General features: G+C 36.6%; 1 protein-coding gene across 7 annotated transcripts in view; it reads right to left on the reverse strand.

Annotated features, from left to right (window-relative positions):
• Nucleotides 1-15,795, reverse strand: part of HMCN1 (hemicentin 1) — a 528,603-nt gene that overhangs the window by 125,910 nt on the left and 386,898 nt on the right. For all 7 annotated transcript variants that reach the window (XM_032291619.1, XM_032291616.1, XM_032291617.1 and 4 more), the window contains 6 exons: nucleotides 12,703-12,878; nucleotides 9,615-9,711; nucleotides 5,265-5,387; nucleotides 4,376-4,537; nucleotides 2,434-2,715; nucleotides 710-877 (listed from right to left, as the gene is read on the reverse strand). In XM_032291619.1, the coding sequence (XP_032147510.1) occupies nucleotides 710-877; nucleotides 2,434-2,715; nucleotides 4,376-4,537; nucleotides 5,265-5,387; nucleotides 9,615-9,711; nucleotides 12,703-12,878 (1,008 nt within the window). The remainder of the gene's footprint in view (nucleotides 1-709; nucleotides 878-2,433; nucleotides 2,716-4,375; nucleotides 4,538-5,264; nucleotides 5,388-9,614; nucleotides 9,712-12,702; nucleotides 12,879-15,795) is intronic.

The raw sequence follows: 15,795 nt of genomic DNA on the forward strand, positions 1-15,795 counted from the left end.
GAGGTGTGTTCAAATTTGGATGTCTTCAATCACACATTAGGTATTTTTCTAAGTATCTAAGCTCTTTATTAATCAAAAATTTGGCAAGATTATCTTAGTCTGTATCTGGTCATTACCAAAATGGGCCAAGTACATATTTCTGCAGCTTGACTTAAATATCTCTCTCTATGCTTATATTGATCTACAAACGACAAACTATTTAGATTTTCCTACAAAATTATATGAGCAATATGATCAATATCTCTTGACAATAAAGTCTTAGCTCACAGGAAACTATCACATCTTAGAAATGTAAATATCACTGAGTTAGTCATGAATACACTGAAATACTAATATTTGGTTATAAAGGTATTTTGTATAACAGGATTCACTGTAGAGTTTGGATTCAATTTCAGCACTTCCTATAATTCTTTTCAAATTGGTTGATACTCATTGTAGCATGAATGCTTTGACATGTCCGTGACTGACGTAATCAGCAAATGCCAAGATTTGTTTTCTAAAGGGGTCTAGAGATATTTGGAGATTTCCCATTTTCATATAGCCTCTTAGATTCTTTTAAATATTTTTTCTTAATATGATTAATGAGTATTACAGTAAGCAGCTAGGTTAAAAAAATAAAACAATAAAAACACTGAGAAATTTGAAATTAAGGAGAAGTTGTGGACATATGAAGCTAACAAGATTATAAGGCTACCAGAATTTCTAATACCTGAGAGAATCCTCACAGAATTGCTAACGCTGATAGGCCACCCATCTTTAAGCCAGGTTATGGAAGGCAGGGGAATTCCAGAAGCTTCACAAGTCAAGGATGCTGAGTTCTTTTCCACCACACTGATATTTTCAGGTGACCTATGGTTTCCTATGATGCTTGGAGGAGCTGTAAGACAAAATAAAACAAATAGGGAATGGAAATATTAGTTACCTGATATATATATTTGATATACTTGATGTTGTATATCAAATATCAAATCCTAAAATCCTAAACAGTGTATGGTAATAAGACTTCCTGATGATCTTCTGATCATCAGTAAGCAACATAAGCAATCAAAACAATTAGCTCTGTGTGTGTGTGTCTCATTCCTGGAAGTAAAAATGTCACTTTTTCCCCAATCTTAGCAGTAAATTATTTTCATATTGTTATTCCAAGAGTGGTCAGTGATTTTGTGTGAGTTAGTCATCTCTTCTTTTTCTTTTTTTTTAAATTGCAATTTCAACTTTCATTTTAGATTAAGGGGATACACGTGCAGGTTTGTTACATGGGTATATTCTGTGATGCTGAGGCTTGGGGTATGATTGACCCCGTCACCCAGGTGGTAAGCATAGTACCCAATAGTTTTTGAACTCCTGGCTCCTTTTCTCCTTCCCTTTCAGTAGTCCCCAGTGTCTACTGTTGCCATATTTTTGTCCTTGAAAACCCAATTTTTACTACCCACTTGTAAGTGAGTACATAAGGCATTTGATTTTCCGTTCCTGCATTAATTCACTTATGATTACAGCCTACAGCTGCATTCATGGTGCTGCAAAGGACATGGGTTTTGGTTGTGCAGTATTCTGTGGTGCATATGTACCACATTTTCTTTATCCAATCCACCATTTATTAATCAGCACCTCGGCGGATTCTGTATGTTTGTTACTGTGAATATGAATCACTCCTCTTTTCTTGCAAATTTATAATATGGATTCATAAACTTTTTAAAGAAAAGATTTTCTAAAAAATCAATCATCAAATCCTAAAAATTAAGAGCAGTCCAACAAAAAATACTGAAAACGAATTCATCTTCCCTTTAGTGTTATGATTCCTATAGCTTTGGCACATACATTGGCTGCAAACTGCAGGATATTAACACTGAGCTTCACGCATGTCCTAACTGAGTTCAAGTTACAAGATTTGTGTCCATTAAATTTACCAGTTTCTATAGTTCTAAAAATTATAGTTCAAATTGTACACAAAGTCATTGTCCCTGAGTATACGTACGTTTGGTCTATTCTTATTGACATTAATGACTCATTAATTAGAGTTAGAATATTAAAGCTGACTTCAGTATAACTCATGCCCAACTGATGATAAGTCAGTAAATTCTAAGGAACTTACATTTATACAAGCACACTTAAGTCAGCTAATTTGGAAAACACAAAATAGAGGAATTTTACTTGGGACGGCATTGGACCAAAAGCACTTGAAGACCATAATTTTCTACTTTACTGTGTACTTTCCTTAAAGAATATCTAATATGTGCTTATTTCAGCAAGGTAAATAAGGCGAGGTCAGGCACAGAAGGATAAATGATGAGACTGACCCAGGGAAGAGGTATATATGTTTAAAATGATGGATTATAAATAAATGACTTTCAATACTTGAGACCTATACCTCCCATCCAGGATGCTAGAATATATTAGCCAGTGAATGGACATATTGACCCTCTTTATTCTTACCATGGACACTTAAGTCATATTTTTTGTCAGTCATTCCTGCTACATTCACAGCAACACACACATAACGGCCAGTGTCAGATACATGAACGTTCTTCAGCTGAAGGATGTGACCTTCATCCAGCATTTCCACTCCCTTTGCCTTAATCAAAGGGCGGCCATCTTTTATCCAGGTCACTGTTGGTTGAGGAATACCCTGTGCCTTACACTCCAAGGAGATACTCTTCCCTCGTGTCACGATAATTTCAGTAGGGTGGCTGCCACTGTTGGTTATGGTTGGTCTAACTGTGGGTTGGAGGAAGATAAAAAACAAAACAAAACAGGAAATGTTTGCTTCAAGTCTTACATAGAAATTTTAGTCTGCCAAACTTAAATATATTTTTATGTTAAAATACAAACTAAAGAAAAGAATCAGGACTAACAGACATGATGCTATTATTCTGAGAGGTGGAATTCTTCTCCAATGTTTTAAGTGGGTTCAGACCTAAAATGAAGCTACTGACACAGTAAGAAAAGACTGCTTTGTTTGCTAACTGTCCACTTTTGAGAAGCTGTACAAATATTTGAACTTATCACTTGCAGCCCTGCTTTACATAAGTCTTCCTACTACTCATTTAAAATACATACAGTAGCCTAGCTTACAACCCAATATCTGCTACCAACTCCTTTCTTCCTTCTCCCTTTTACAATATGAGTTGGAAAAGCTGAGACAGTTTCTCAGTCTTGCTGGAAAACTGGGGTAACCACATGAATGAATTTAGGCCTATAAAACCTAAACAGGTCTGCTGGGGATTTGGGGGAAAATCTTTTGCTCTCCTGGTAAAAGAGAAAGATACCAGCCCTTTCCCTTCCTCTTGCCTTCCATGTGGAATTGGTACCATGATTACAGCTACCATCTTGAGGCCATGAAGGAGGGACAAGAGGAATGCCAGAGCACCTATCCTGATACACTTAAGCTCTGACCAACTCCAGTGACTAATGCTAACCTCCGCCACCTCATTATATGGGAACATAAACCTTTACTTGGTTAAGACACTGATAGCCAGTTATTCTGTTACTTGAAGCTGAATTCACATATCACTGGAACAAAACTAGATCAATTCTAATACATATGTGTGTGGGAAGAAAAGTGGGCCAGTGTCAGTAATCCTGTCTTCTACTGCCCGTCCTACTACTCACAAGCCAAGCAACCTTGTTCAGCCAACAAAACCTCTCTGATCTTAAATGTCCACATATACGGCCCAGCACGGTGGCTCACACCTGTAATCCCAGCACTTTGGGAGGCCGAGGTGGGCAGATCACGAGGTCAGGAGTCAAGGCCATCCTGGCTAACATGGTGAAACCCTGTCTCTACTAAAAATACAAAAAATTAGCAGGGTGTGGTGGCGGGCGCCTGTAGTCCCTGCTACTTGGGAAGCTGTCAGGAGCATTACTTCAGCCTGGAAGGCAGAGGGTTCAGTGAGTGGAGATGGCACCACTGCATTACAGCCTGGGAGACAGAGTGAGACTCTGTTTTGTCTTATATATAATAGCTCATATGAAGATTAAATGAGAATATAACTGTGTTAAGCACTCTAAGATCTTATACAAGTAAAGTATTCTTTAAAATAAAGTATTTTTATATATTGTAAATATCCCCTATGGTAAAATGCTCCCCCTTCCCCCTCCACGTGTCCACTATCTGCCCTCAACAAATTACAGCCATATTGATGTGTCTGCCATTGGTGAGCTAATGCAGAGTGGACAGATGTATAGCCGAATAACTAACAGCCAGACGGAAGTACTTGCTCTCCAGTTATGTCAGCACAATTTAAATGTATGCGTCATATGATAGTTGCAACCATACCATTTTGAATGAACATTGAAAATATTAAATACGGTAAATGAGAAGGATGAAAAGATTTAAAAGAAAATTGTGCTAAAGTCTGGCTAATCATCAACTTACTGTAAACTTGCAGATTGTATTCTTTCTTTACGGTTCCGGCAACATTCGACGCCACACATGAATAGAGTCCTGCATCAGGTTTTTCAGCAATTGAAATTTGTAATTGCCTGCCCCCAGACAAAATTCTAACTCGCCCCATGGAATCAGTCAGCACTGGGGAGCCTGCAAAGAAGTACAAATGGCAGAATACGAGGCAGAAATTTAAAGCATTTTTTATACATCACTAAGTATGATACTTGTTTATTTTGTTCAAGTACATAAAAGGCAAATGACAGTGTAAAATAATCCTGCCCTAGTGTTTAAAATGAAGGAGCACTAATATTTAAATGAACTGAAAATGTAAATGATCTGTCTGCTACTTAGTGGCTTAAAGAGATGTTGATAAATGAATTGAAATCTGGTCAAATGCAGAATTCAATCTTAATATACATTGAAAACTGTCACAGAGAAAAAAAGTTACTTTTTAATAATATGAACTTTTATATTCAGGAGGTACAAGTGCAAGTTTGTTACATGAATCTGTTGTGTGATGCTGAGGTTTGGGGTATGGCTGAACTAATCACCCAGGATGTTTAAAAGTTATTTTAAAGAAAATTTTGTTCTTTGAATGGAGGATTCTCAATGTTTATAGCTGCCCTATAATGTATTTGGTTCAAAAATAATCAATTAATGCAGAAAATTATTTTTTCTAGGGAGGGGTTAATAGTCTTAAAAAATTTCAGCTGGGTAGTGTAGAAGTATCACATGTTGCACATTTCATATAAAGCAATTTTGCTGTCCAGCATTTAGTATGCAAATGAAAATTTGTTTAGAATCTGACACATTTGTCAAACAAATATCCATCTTATATTTTCATTTAATTTTGTAAATTTCAAGGATGAAAACTGACCTTTCTTCTTCCAAATGAGATTTGGGGGTGGAATACCACTTGATTCACACAGAAGACTAATAAGATTCCCTTCAATGACTGTAAGTTGAGTCAGTTCATCAGAACCATAAATATTTGGGGGGACTGGAAAAAAAATATTATTTTTATACTTGTTACATATAGAATTTTCCTAACAGTTTACATAGAGGATAAAAGGTTTCTACTCAAATGACATAAGGAAGCAATTGGGATACAAAGTTGACATCAACGTCATATTAAAAGTCACCTGTCAGATGTAGCATAAATAGCTAATAGCAGACTTCCCATGTACACAGATATAAATTATCAATATATTCAGAATGGCATAAAAAGAAGCTACTTTATTATAACTTATAAAATATGTTAGCTAATAGAGCTATTATAAAATGTATATTTGATGCATGATACTTAGATACCTTGCATCAAAAAGCTAAGGCATCTACCAAATTTAAACTTAGCCCAGTCAGCGTTGCCTAGCTAGCTTTGATATCTCAATAGTGAACAGAACTAGAAAAATAAAGCATATAACATACACTAAAGAACAGAGGCAAAGGGTTTCATCTAAAGAAAAGACATGTTACCTATTTTAGTTTGCACAGTCTGCTTCTCTAGTGGCCTAAAGCTTCTCCCTGGAACCTTCAAAGTGAATACTGACTACCCATGATTTTCTCAAAGGGGTTGAAGACTGCAGCTGCTGGCTGAACTCTCCGTAAAGACACTTCTTTGGCTACAGGACTGTCAGCTGGTAGATGGCTTGTTCTTCCAAGTTCCTGAGAGTTGAGGAATGGGAGAATCCTCCTCAACCTCCAGTGTGACTTCCAGTCAATGTTCAACCAACCCATGTAAAAGCTTCTATTCCTTTGAGGTTCATATAACCAATATATTTCTCTCTCTCTCTCTCTCTCTTTTTTAAAAATCCCATCTGTAAACCTGTCATTCTTCTTTTATTTGCTGAACAGTTTGATACATGTTCATATACTTTTCATACATTCTGTATGAACTTAACATCCACAGGCATAACCAGTTTAAATACTCTATCTACTAGAGTAGATCAGTCCCTGATCTATTTATCCCATTCTCCATCAGAGGCCATACCATGGCCCTTCCCATCATCTAGAACACTCCTCCTGGAATTTTATAAATTTAGGTCTCTTTCTGACAACTTCTCTCTTCTTTTGGCTCTCTTAATTATTCCCAATTCTCAATTCATTGGCTTCATTGAATCTCAAGTGCTTTCACCTCTCAGAAGTCCCCCTATCCAGCTGCTATTCTTCTGTTTACTGACTTCTCTATTCAGCTTAGATTTCACAATCAAGTCAATGTTCACAACTACCTTGTAACTTTGCCCTTCTTATTTGACAACACTCATACTGTGGATGAATCCTAGTTTACTCTGTTGTCACAGATACCACAGACTGAAAGTTACAGAAGAAAATGACACAATTGCACAGATTGCCACTACTATAAATTCATGATCACCATTCTAAACTCTACCCTTCTCTACCCCCATGGCTTCTGTTTATACAAATACTTGAAAATCTATAACTGTAATGGAGACCCTCTCTGAGGTCTAGACTTTTATATCCAACTAACTACTTGATATCTCAACTTGGATGCCTGAGAAGCATTGTCAAACTTGACACGACCAAAACTGAACTCAGCCCCCTTTGTTCCTTCCCACAGCCCACTCGGCTAAGCCACACACATCCATCCTTGACTCTTCTTGTTAACATGCCTCTTCATCGAATCAACTTAATCATGTGATTCAATAGATTAAACACATCTGGTTTCTTCTTCTAAAATACAGATCTAAGCAACACAGCCCTCCTTTAAATCCCTTTATCACCTTTAGAATCAAATTCATACTTTTTAAATTGATTTAAGAGGCCTTCTTCAATATGCCTGTTTTTACCTTTCTACCTAGTATCTCCTCTCCTTGTATTGCACTAGGCTCCACAGTGAATGATATTCAGCTCAGTGAATACAGACAGTATTCTCCAGGACTTTGCATTGCTTTTACCCTCTTCACAGAGTTAATGCCTACTCATCCTTAAGGGCTCAATTAAATGTGTCTCATATGCTTTTCTACATAATCACCTATGATAGCTCTTAGGAGATTTAATTTTGACTACTTAAAGATATTTCTCCACCAGCCAACTATAAGTTCTGTGAGAACAACATTGTTGCCTTTCTAATTGCTCTATGACCACACATGGCATAGTGCCTAGAACATGGAGAGCATACCGTAAGTATTTTTTGAGTCAATCTCTCCTTGAGGTCTCAGCTTTCTCCCCTATCATTCATTCTTATGTCCATTGCTTTCTGCTTTCCACTACTGCATTGCTTTTTTTTTTTGTGAGACAAAGTCTCTTTCTGTCCTCCAGGCTGGAGTGCAGTGGCACAATATTGGCTCACTGCAACCTCTGCTTCCCAGGTTCAAGCAATTCTCCTGCCTCAGCCTTCCAAGTAGCTAGAATTATAGGCATCCGCCACCACACCTGGCTAATTTTTGTATTTTTAGTAGAGACGGGGTTCCACCATGTTGGCAAGGCTAGTCTCAGATTCCTGACCTCAGGTGATCCACCCTTCTCGGCCTCCAAAAGTGCTGGGATTACAGGCATAAGCCACTGCGCTCAGCCTGCATTGCTTTAAAGAGGTACTGGTCTGCCTATTTGTAAAGTATATTTTGTAGTTTATGACTAAATCGACTTCTCTGCAATAGGTGGTATTATTCATTCACCCATCCATCCATCCATCCACATCAAACTTACTCATTGTGTTCTTCTGGGAACAACCTTGTTAGTTTCTATGACACAGTTTTTAGCGGGTTTTCCTCTGACCTCTTAGGCTCTTCCTTCTCAGTTTCTTATCTAGAGTCTCTCTTACTAGCTCGCTTCTTATAAGGTTCCCCTGAGAGCCATCCTATTACTCTTCTGTATACATTCTTTTTACCTTCTCCAAGTGATTTCATCTGTTACCTATATAGTTATGTCTGCAAGCGTATGTTTTTAACTTTTCTCTCTCCTAAATGATAGGCTTGTACTTATGGCCACAGGGAGGGCAGCTTCACGTGGTCCACAGGTACCTCAAATATCACACAAAAAAAATTAGGAGCGATGATCCATTAGAAACTGAAGTGAAAAAGAAATTTTTCACTTCAGTTTCTAATGGATCATCGCTCCTAATTTTTTTCTCCTTTTTTTCCCCATTTTTACTTGATAACACTTAGCCTACTGTCTCGTCCATATTGGGAACTAGATATAAATACTGAATAAATTAAATATTAAGTGAACTAGATATAAATAATAAATACTTTTCCTATTTGAAAGAAATGATGATGGAAGAGAAGGGGAAATGGAGAGGCAAAATGGGTAAAAAGAGGCAGGAACAGAAGTTAATGACATATAAGTAATATGTAATGAATATAAATTTACCATCTAATAACTTACTATTTAATAGTAAATTAATCCTTTTACAGGGCGTATAACAGCATTTCTCATAACCTGCCTGAATTGTCTTTTAAAATGATAGTCATTTACGAATAAGTCATTTAACATCAGTGCATGCTTATCAAATTTTAAGAAGTATTAGTTCTCCACTGGAATAAAGTTATTTCATCTAGTTTTCTTATTTAAAAATATGTTTGTGAATAAGCTTTATAAATCAAAGGTAAATTTCAGCTTATAATCTCAATAATTAAAAAGTTTAAACAAATACAATCAAAATAAAGAGGGCTTAAAAGTTATACATGAGTGTTTTAAAGTACATAAGATGCAGGTAAATATACTAGAAATGGAAATCCTTCTTAGCTGATAGCCACAGCTGAGTCAAAAGTTGTGATTATTTATAAGAATTACCTTAATTAGTAACAAATGACAAAAATTCAACTGTGAATACCTTCTCTCCGATTATAATAGTAATCCTATCTCCCACCACGCAAACGCCTGTGTTCTCTCTCTCACATACACACATACACACAGTTTGCATATATAATTTGGCCTTTTGGCTTATTTTCTTTCCAATGAGGACCCACCACTAGTTCCTAGAGAAGGCCCAATCATGATGAGATGCTGGCTGTGGAAAGTAAAGGGCATGTTACTCAGGCAGATGAGGAGAACCCTTCGACATCAAAGTTATAAGAAAGCTCATCTAGAGTTGCTCTTGAAGTAGTTACATGAACTGATATCCACGGCAGTTCAGCACCATGTAAATGTACTAATTATTGTTCATCTACATATTATAATCAATTTTAGTTACATGGATGAATGTCATTTTAAGTGGCACAAAAACCAAAGGCTGCATCATTTGCTTTCAAGAGCTGATCACACTTACCCCAAATGTTGACATTGTAGTTTTTTTCAGTTTTTCCAGCAACATTTGTTGCTTCACAAGTGTAGCGACCGGAGTCTTGAACCTGAGCAACTTCAATCTGAAAACAAAACCATCCTTTGAAATCACTTTCTAACTTGGGGGTTTTCTGTTAATACTATTTGTGATTTCTCATTTTTACTCTGAAGATTCGCAAACATGTAAAAAGTAGAAAGAATAGCAATATAAATGGCTATATGCCCATCACCCAGTTTCAACACAAGATTCAACCATTTTCATCTACGCCATACCTTATTTTAAACTGGTTTATATTAGGGGTTGAAGGTCTAGAATGGCCTTTTAAATACAACTCAGATAAAAAATAACAAAAAGGTACAATTTCTGATAAAATCATTTAAGACTTTAAAATATAGAATCCTTATACATCCAGGAAATTGTCGAGTAAAATAACAGCCTTACTCTTGACACCAATAATATTACATATATCTTTCTCCCATGCTGGGTTTGTAAGCTTCTTTAAGCTAAGTATTATATTAGCCTCAATCTCCTGGAATCCAGTTTGGTGTTTGGCAGATGAATGAGCATCAGAAAATATTTTTCATGTATTTATGTATAACATGTATCAATGCTCATTCATTCATTGACCATCTGCAGTTACTACAAATCTTGTACTAGGTACCGTAGGTAGAAGATATAAAGAGATATAATGTCACATATGGTTTCTGATTGAAGTTTGCAATCTAGTTGAGAATATAAAGAATGTGAACATAAAAAATAATTTAATAAATTATAATAATATAAGGTAATACAAAAGATACAACAAGCAGTATGTGACTTATTGCCAACTAAGTTTGCCATCAATAATTTCTAAAACATTCAATGATCACCGAAGTTAGAGTGATGATCTGAAGTATTTGGCTTAGCAGGGGTGCACAGAAGGCAGTCAATAAACACTAATCATCTGATGTGAACAATAAAGCTGGAACTGGGTAACAGCACAGATAGAGAACCAAAGAATATTAGACTTGAAAGAGTATGTAAAATACAATCTCCTCATTTTACAGATAAGGAAACTCAATCAATCAAGAGATCTAAATTGCTCAAAGTCACACAATTAGTGGCAGGCCCACACAAATCTGGGGTTCCAAGTCCTTAAAGCCAGTATGCACAGGTCCGCATGTCTCATAAAAAGAGTCGGGGAGGGATTAATAGAGAGGAGGAATTAATATTTATTGAGTGACTACTGCGTGCCAGGCAAAACAAAATGGTAAGATTCTATTACTTGATTTTTTTAAAAGACGTGTGTGAATGGTAGTGCACAGGGAAGATATTTTTAACTGACTAATTAGGATTGCATTCCATAAAAGTTTTCATTCCTCTGGTCTTCTCCCTAAACCCTCAATGGGACAAACTTCTGTACTCACTGAGATTTGCATTCATGCAGTTGACTCCCTGTGTCATTTGGTCAGAGATAAGGTTTGAGAATTTTACCAGATGCTTTCTAGAAAGCTGGGCTCAGCCCCTGAGAATGGGCCATGCTTTTTCCTTCTTTTTTTGTTTTTCTTTTTCTCCACCTGTAGTAGCATCTGGGCTTAATGTTGGCTTCTAAGTCAAAGACTAAATATTTTTCTTATCTATGGATGTGCCAAACAGTCTTTTATGAAGGAAAGTTACAGTACAAATTTTTGAAAAGCCTTTTTAAAATTCTGCTATTTTTAATTTTTGTTCTACAGATGATTTTTGACTAAGTTTAAACTCATGAATTGTTATACTAATCTGTAGTTAAAAAGAATTTTTTAGATGATTCTATAAAAAAATATTGTGTAGCTGAATTAGCTCACTCCTCTTTCTTTTGGCAGTGGTTCTGGTCTGTCCTTTCTCACCCAGCTCTATTAGTATAGAATCATAATTCTCAAGATCTCCATCCTTTGCCTCTAACATACTCCTTCGTGCTCCTTCTCACTCACCCCACGCTTCCGTCTTCCTTAGGTAAGCTGCCCAGCTTACTGCCTGTCATCAATTTCTCAAGGCTGTCTTTATCAGTGATAACCCTGCTTTAGCAAGAGACTATACGGTGGTTAGTAGCATGGGCTCTGAAGCCATACTCCCTGTGTTCTAATCCAATTTCTGTCTTTCAGTAACTGTCTGCAGATTACTTAGCTGGTCTTTTGATTTCTCAGTTGGGTTATTATGAGGATTTTATAAACATTTGGCCATCTTCTGTCCTCCTGAATCTGAATTCCTCAGGCTGACTTTCAATGTCACACTTTATTTCATTTAAATCAACCTTTTCAACACTATTTCCAAATATTCCCTTTTTAAATTCTGTGTTTCAGCCAAACTAGCTGAGCTTGCTTCCCTTGCCTTTTATCTCATCTACCGTTAAAACACTAAGTGTTCCTTCAAGACTAGTCCTGGCAACCAGAGCCTCACATTTTGCCATCCCCCAAAATGTATTATCTGTACCATCCACTTGGTAATTGACTCAGACTTACAGTACTCGTTGCATTTTTCAACTAAACTGTTACTTAATTTTTTATGTATTTATGTGAGACTGGAAGACATCAAGGAAATGAAGTTTTGTGTGTGTGTGTGTGTGTGTGTGTGTGTGTGTGTGTGTGTGTGTGTTTAGACAGCATCTTGCTCTGTCACCCAGTCTGGAGTGCAGTGGTGTGATCTCAACTCACTGCAACCTCTACCTCCCAGGTTCAGGCAGTTCTCTTGCCTCAGCCTCGCAAGAAGTTGGGATTACAGGCGCATGACACCATGCTGGGCTAATTTTTGTATTTTTAGTAGAGACAGGTTTTACCATGTTAGCCAGGCTGGTCTCGAACTCAAAAAAATTAGCTGGGTGTGGTGGCACATGCCTGTAATCCCAGCTACTCGGGAGGCTGAGGCAGGAAAATCGCTTGCACCTGGGAGGCAGAGGTTGCAGTGAGCCAAGATCGCATCATTGTACTCCAACCTGGGCCACCAAGCAAGACTCTGTCAAAAAAAAAAAAAAAAAAAAAACCAAAAAAGGCATTCCTAGAATTATGTAAGAGAAAATTAGTCCAACACAAGACAAAAATAAATGAATGTATATCCTTACCTTTAGCACACTTCCATTTTTAGATATACTGAGGCCTGGTTTCTTCAGCAAGGGGTGGCCATCTTTTAACCAAGTAACAGTAGGTGGGGGAATAGCATCACTTTGACATAGTAACTCCACAGCTTGGCTAATGAGGACAGAGACATTCTGTTCTTCTCCCATAATATTTGGTGGAACTAAGTGAAAGATGAGTTTTCTTTCAGGAAAGGCCAGCACACTGTTTATATTCATTAATTTGCAGGACATATAATGAAAACCTTTATTTTGTTTTTTAAGATGTATGATCACAATCATTCCAATATACCTTCTTTGCATCACTTGGTTCAGACAGAATCAAGTACTAATAAATCACTGATTAATGTGTTTCTGTTGAATAACAATACTTCTCACTAACTTTTAATTTAAAAAACTTTTAGAATGGAAAGTTCTCATCAAGTGCCCAATTAAGAAACTTCTAGAACTAGATGTTACAGCTTAAGGTTTTCAAAGTAATAAATAACTCATGAAATATTTTAGAAACAATAACAAACTAAGAGTGAATACATATTCAATATTTGTAATTTTTACAAAAGAAATTTCATAGTCACAGAGGCAACATTAAAAAACAGAGTTGGAGAATATCATCTCACAGTGTGCAAAACATAAAACTGGTGTCAGATCATAGCTTGTGCAAAATAATATGACCAATTGACAGTAAAGCTGGGAGTCTTCAGACTTGCAGCGTAGTGTTCTACTTGGTTTCCCATGGTGCTTTGTCAACTTTCTATGGAGTGAAGACCATGTAGGGTAAGTGACACAATAAAGAACAAATCAATTAAATGACCAGCTGTACAATTACATAAGAAGAGGAAATGAGTAGAAATTTTTTTTTTTTTTTTTTTTGAGACGGAGTTTCACTCTTGTTACCCAGCCTGGAGTGCAATGGCGCGATCTCGGCTCACAGCAACCTCTGCCTCCTGGGTTCAAGCAATTTTCCTGCCTCAGCCTCCCGAATAGCTGGGGTTACAGAGGCTCACTACCATGCCCAGTTATTTCTTTTGTGTGTGCATGTGTGTTTTTAGTAGAGACAGGGTTTCACCATGTTGGCCAGGCTGGTCTCGAACTCCTGACCGCAGGTGATCTACTTGCCTTGGACTCCCAAAGTGCTGGGATTAAAGGTGTGAGTCACCACTCTTGGCCTAATTATTGCCACTTTCTAAAGAGGGCATGAAAACAGATTCACCAGTCCTAGCACTCAGGAAACCCTAACTAGAATAGCTGATTTCACAGCTTGGAAATAATTTTAGGTAAAGTTTGGCTACATTGAATAAAAAAGTACCTTTACTATATAAAAATAGGTTTGTCTTAGATTATTTGTAGAATTTACAAAAGACCATGAGCTCATTAAGACTGCAGAAGTGAAAGTTGGAAACAATTCAAAACTTCAGAATGCTAATTCATTTCCAAATATATTTTCCTTCAGTTACTTTTCTTTACAGCTAAATGAGTTAAATTAAGTTCAAAAGGAAACCATATTTTTTAAATAAGAGAAAAAATGCAAAAACAATTGAAGCAAATCTAATTACAGCCGAGGATATATGTTACCGAAACATGTACTTTTTTTTCTGTCCTGTCTCTCATTTCCAACTTTTTGTTTAGTCTGAGAGGAGAACAAGGGTTCTACCCTTTAGATCCTCAGCTTCCTGAGATGTAATCCCTATTTTGCTTTGTGGTTATGTTGCTTAGGAAGGGATGCGTTCTGGACCTGTTTCTCATCCTAAGCACTGTTTGTTAAATTTAATTTCCAAAATCAGCGTTGCCATAGTTACCGGGAAGCTGAAGAATGTTTATCTCCAAGAAAGTTCTCTGAGCTTAAGTTTAAAGAAATGGTACTACATGAATACAAATCTTTTAAAAACTCAATTCTTTTGTTTCAATATTTCATGGTGTGGCAAAACATACTGTGAATTATACCAGAGAGAAAAAGGTTTTAATGAACTACCCATAATTGTAGGAAAAGCTATTTTGCCTACTATCTACTTCTCCCACCCCACCCTACAAGATCATACCCCCCAGTGTAAACCTGAAGGTGATTTACCTCTAGGAATTAACATTCATTAGGCTCCAATCAGACACACATCACCAAAGTTGCTACTACAAATATAAGAAGATAATTTATGGAAATAACACTAATAGTGAAATACAGATTGGAAACTGATTTTAGATTAAAAACCTGTTTTAATTTTACACTTTTTCAGCACTATGCTGCATGTATATTTAATGGCTAAACACATATACACATTTGCGAACATATATATCAGTTATTATTTGATTTTTGTATCAGAGGAAAGATCCTGATTTTCAGCCTAAGGAAGTGGTATGGAAGTATCTTAGAAAATGATAAAGAATAGTGATGCATATTTCTGTAATTTCTGGAAAAGATCAACTCTTTATTATCTCCCAGGTTCATACTTGATACTAGCTAGTGTTGAAATGTAAGGAGACCACCTCAGACTTCAGTGTTGACTAAAACCCAGTCAATACCAATGTCACCCTCTACTTGCTTCCTAATGACTGACGAACTGTTGTGTTACATACATACATTGATTGATGAATCAGTATCAAAGAGTATTTTAGAACAGACTTTCCAGTTCTTCAGAAAGCATAAAAGTGACCCAGTTCAGAGAAGGAGTTAAAATTCCTGGGGTTGGGCATTATAGACCTGTTACCTCAAAAACCTAAGCAAATCTGAATGCTGGATGTGAATTCATGCCAATTGCAGTAGCAACAGAAAAGAAAGAGCATAGAAAACTCTTTGGTAGTATACCGATGCCAACTAAAACTTTTACTTTCATTGGATATGTATGATATCCATATTATAACAAGAGGTCTTTTTACTAAAAAACTATGTAACAATATATGTTATTTGTGATCATTACGTTTGCATTGGCAAACTTATAAAGAGGAGACAACATGGTCCACATTGCCTGGAGGTAAATTTTTTTTAAAAGGTAATATATTTCAAATAGGAATGAATTATATGGAAGTGAGGTAGGACTTTAGGAGAAGGCCTGCATTCTGCATTAACAGAAACTCTTCAAGAAGTCATAAAAG

This window comes from Sapajus apella, unplaced genomic scaffold (assembly GCF_009761245.1).
Source record: "Sapajus apella isolate SASKATOON/1434 unplaced genomic scaffold, GSC_monkey_1.0 scaffold25, whole genome shotgun sequence".
NCBI classification, from domain to species: Eukaryota; Metazoa; Chordata; class Mammalia; order Primates; family Cebidae; genus Sapajus; species Sapajus apella.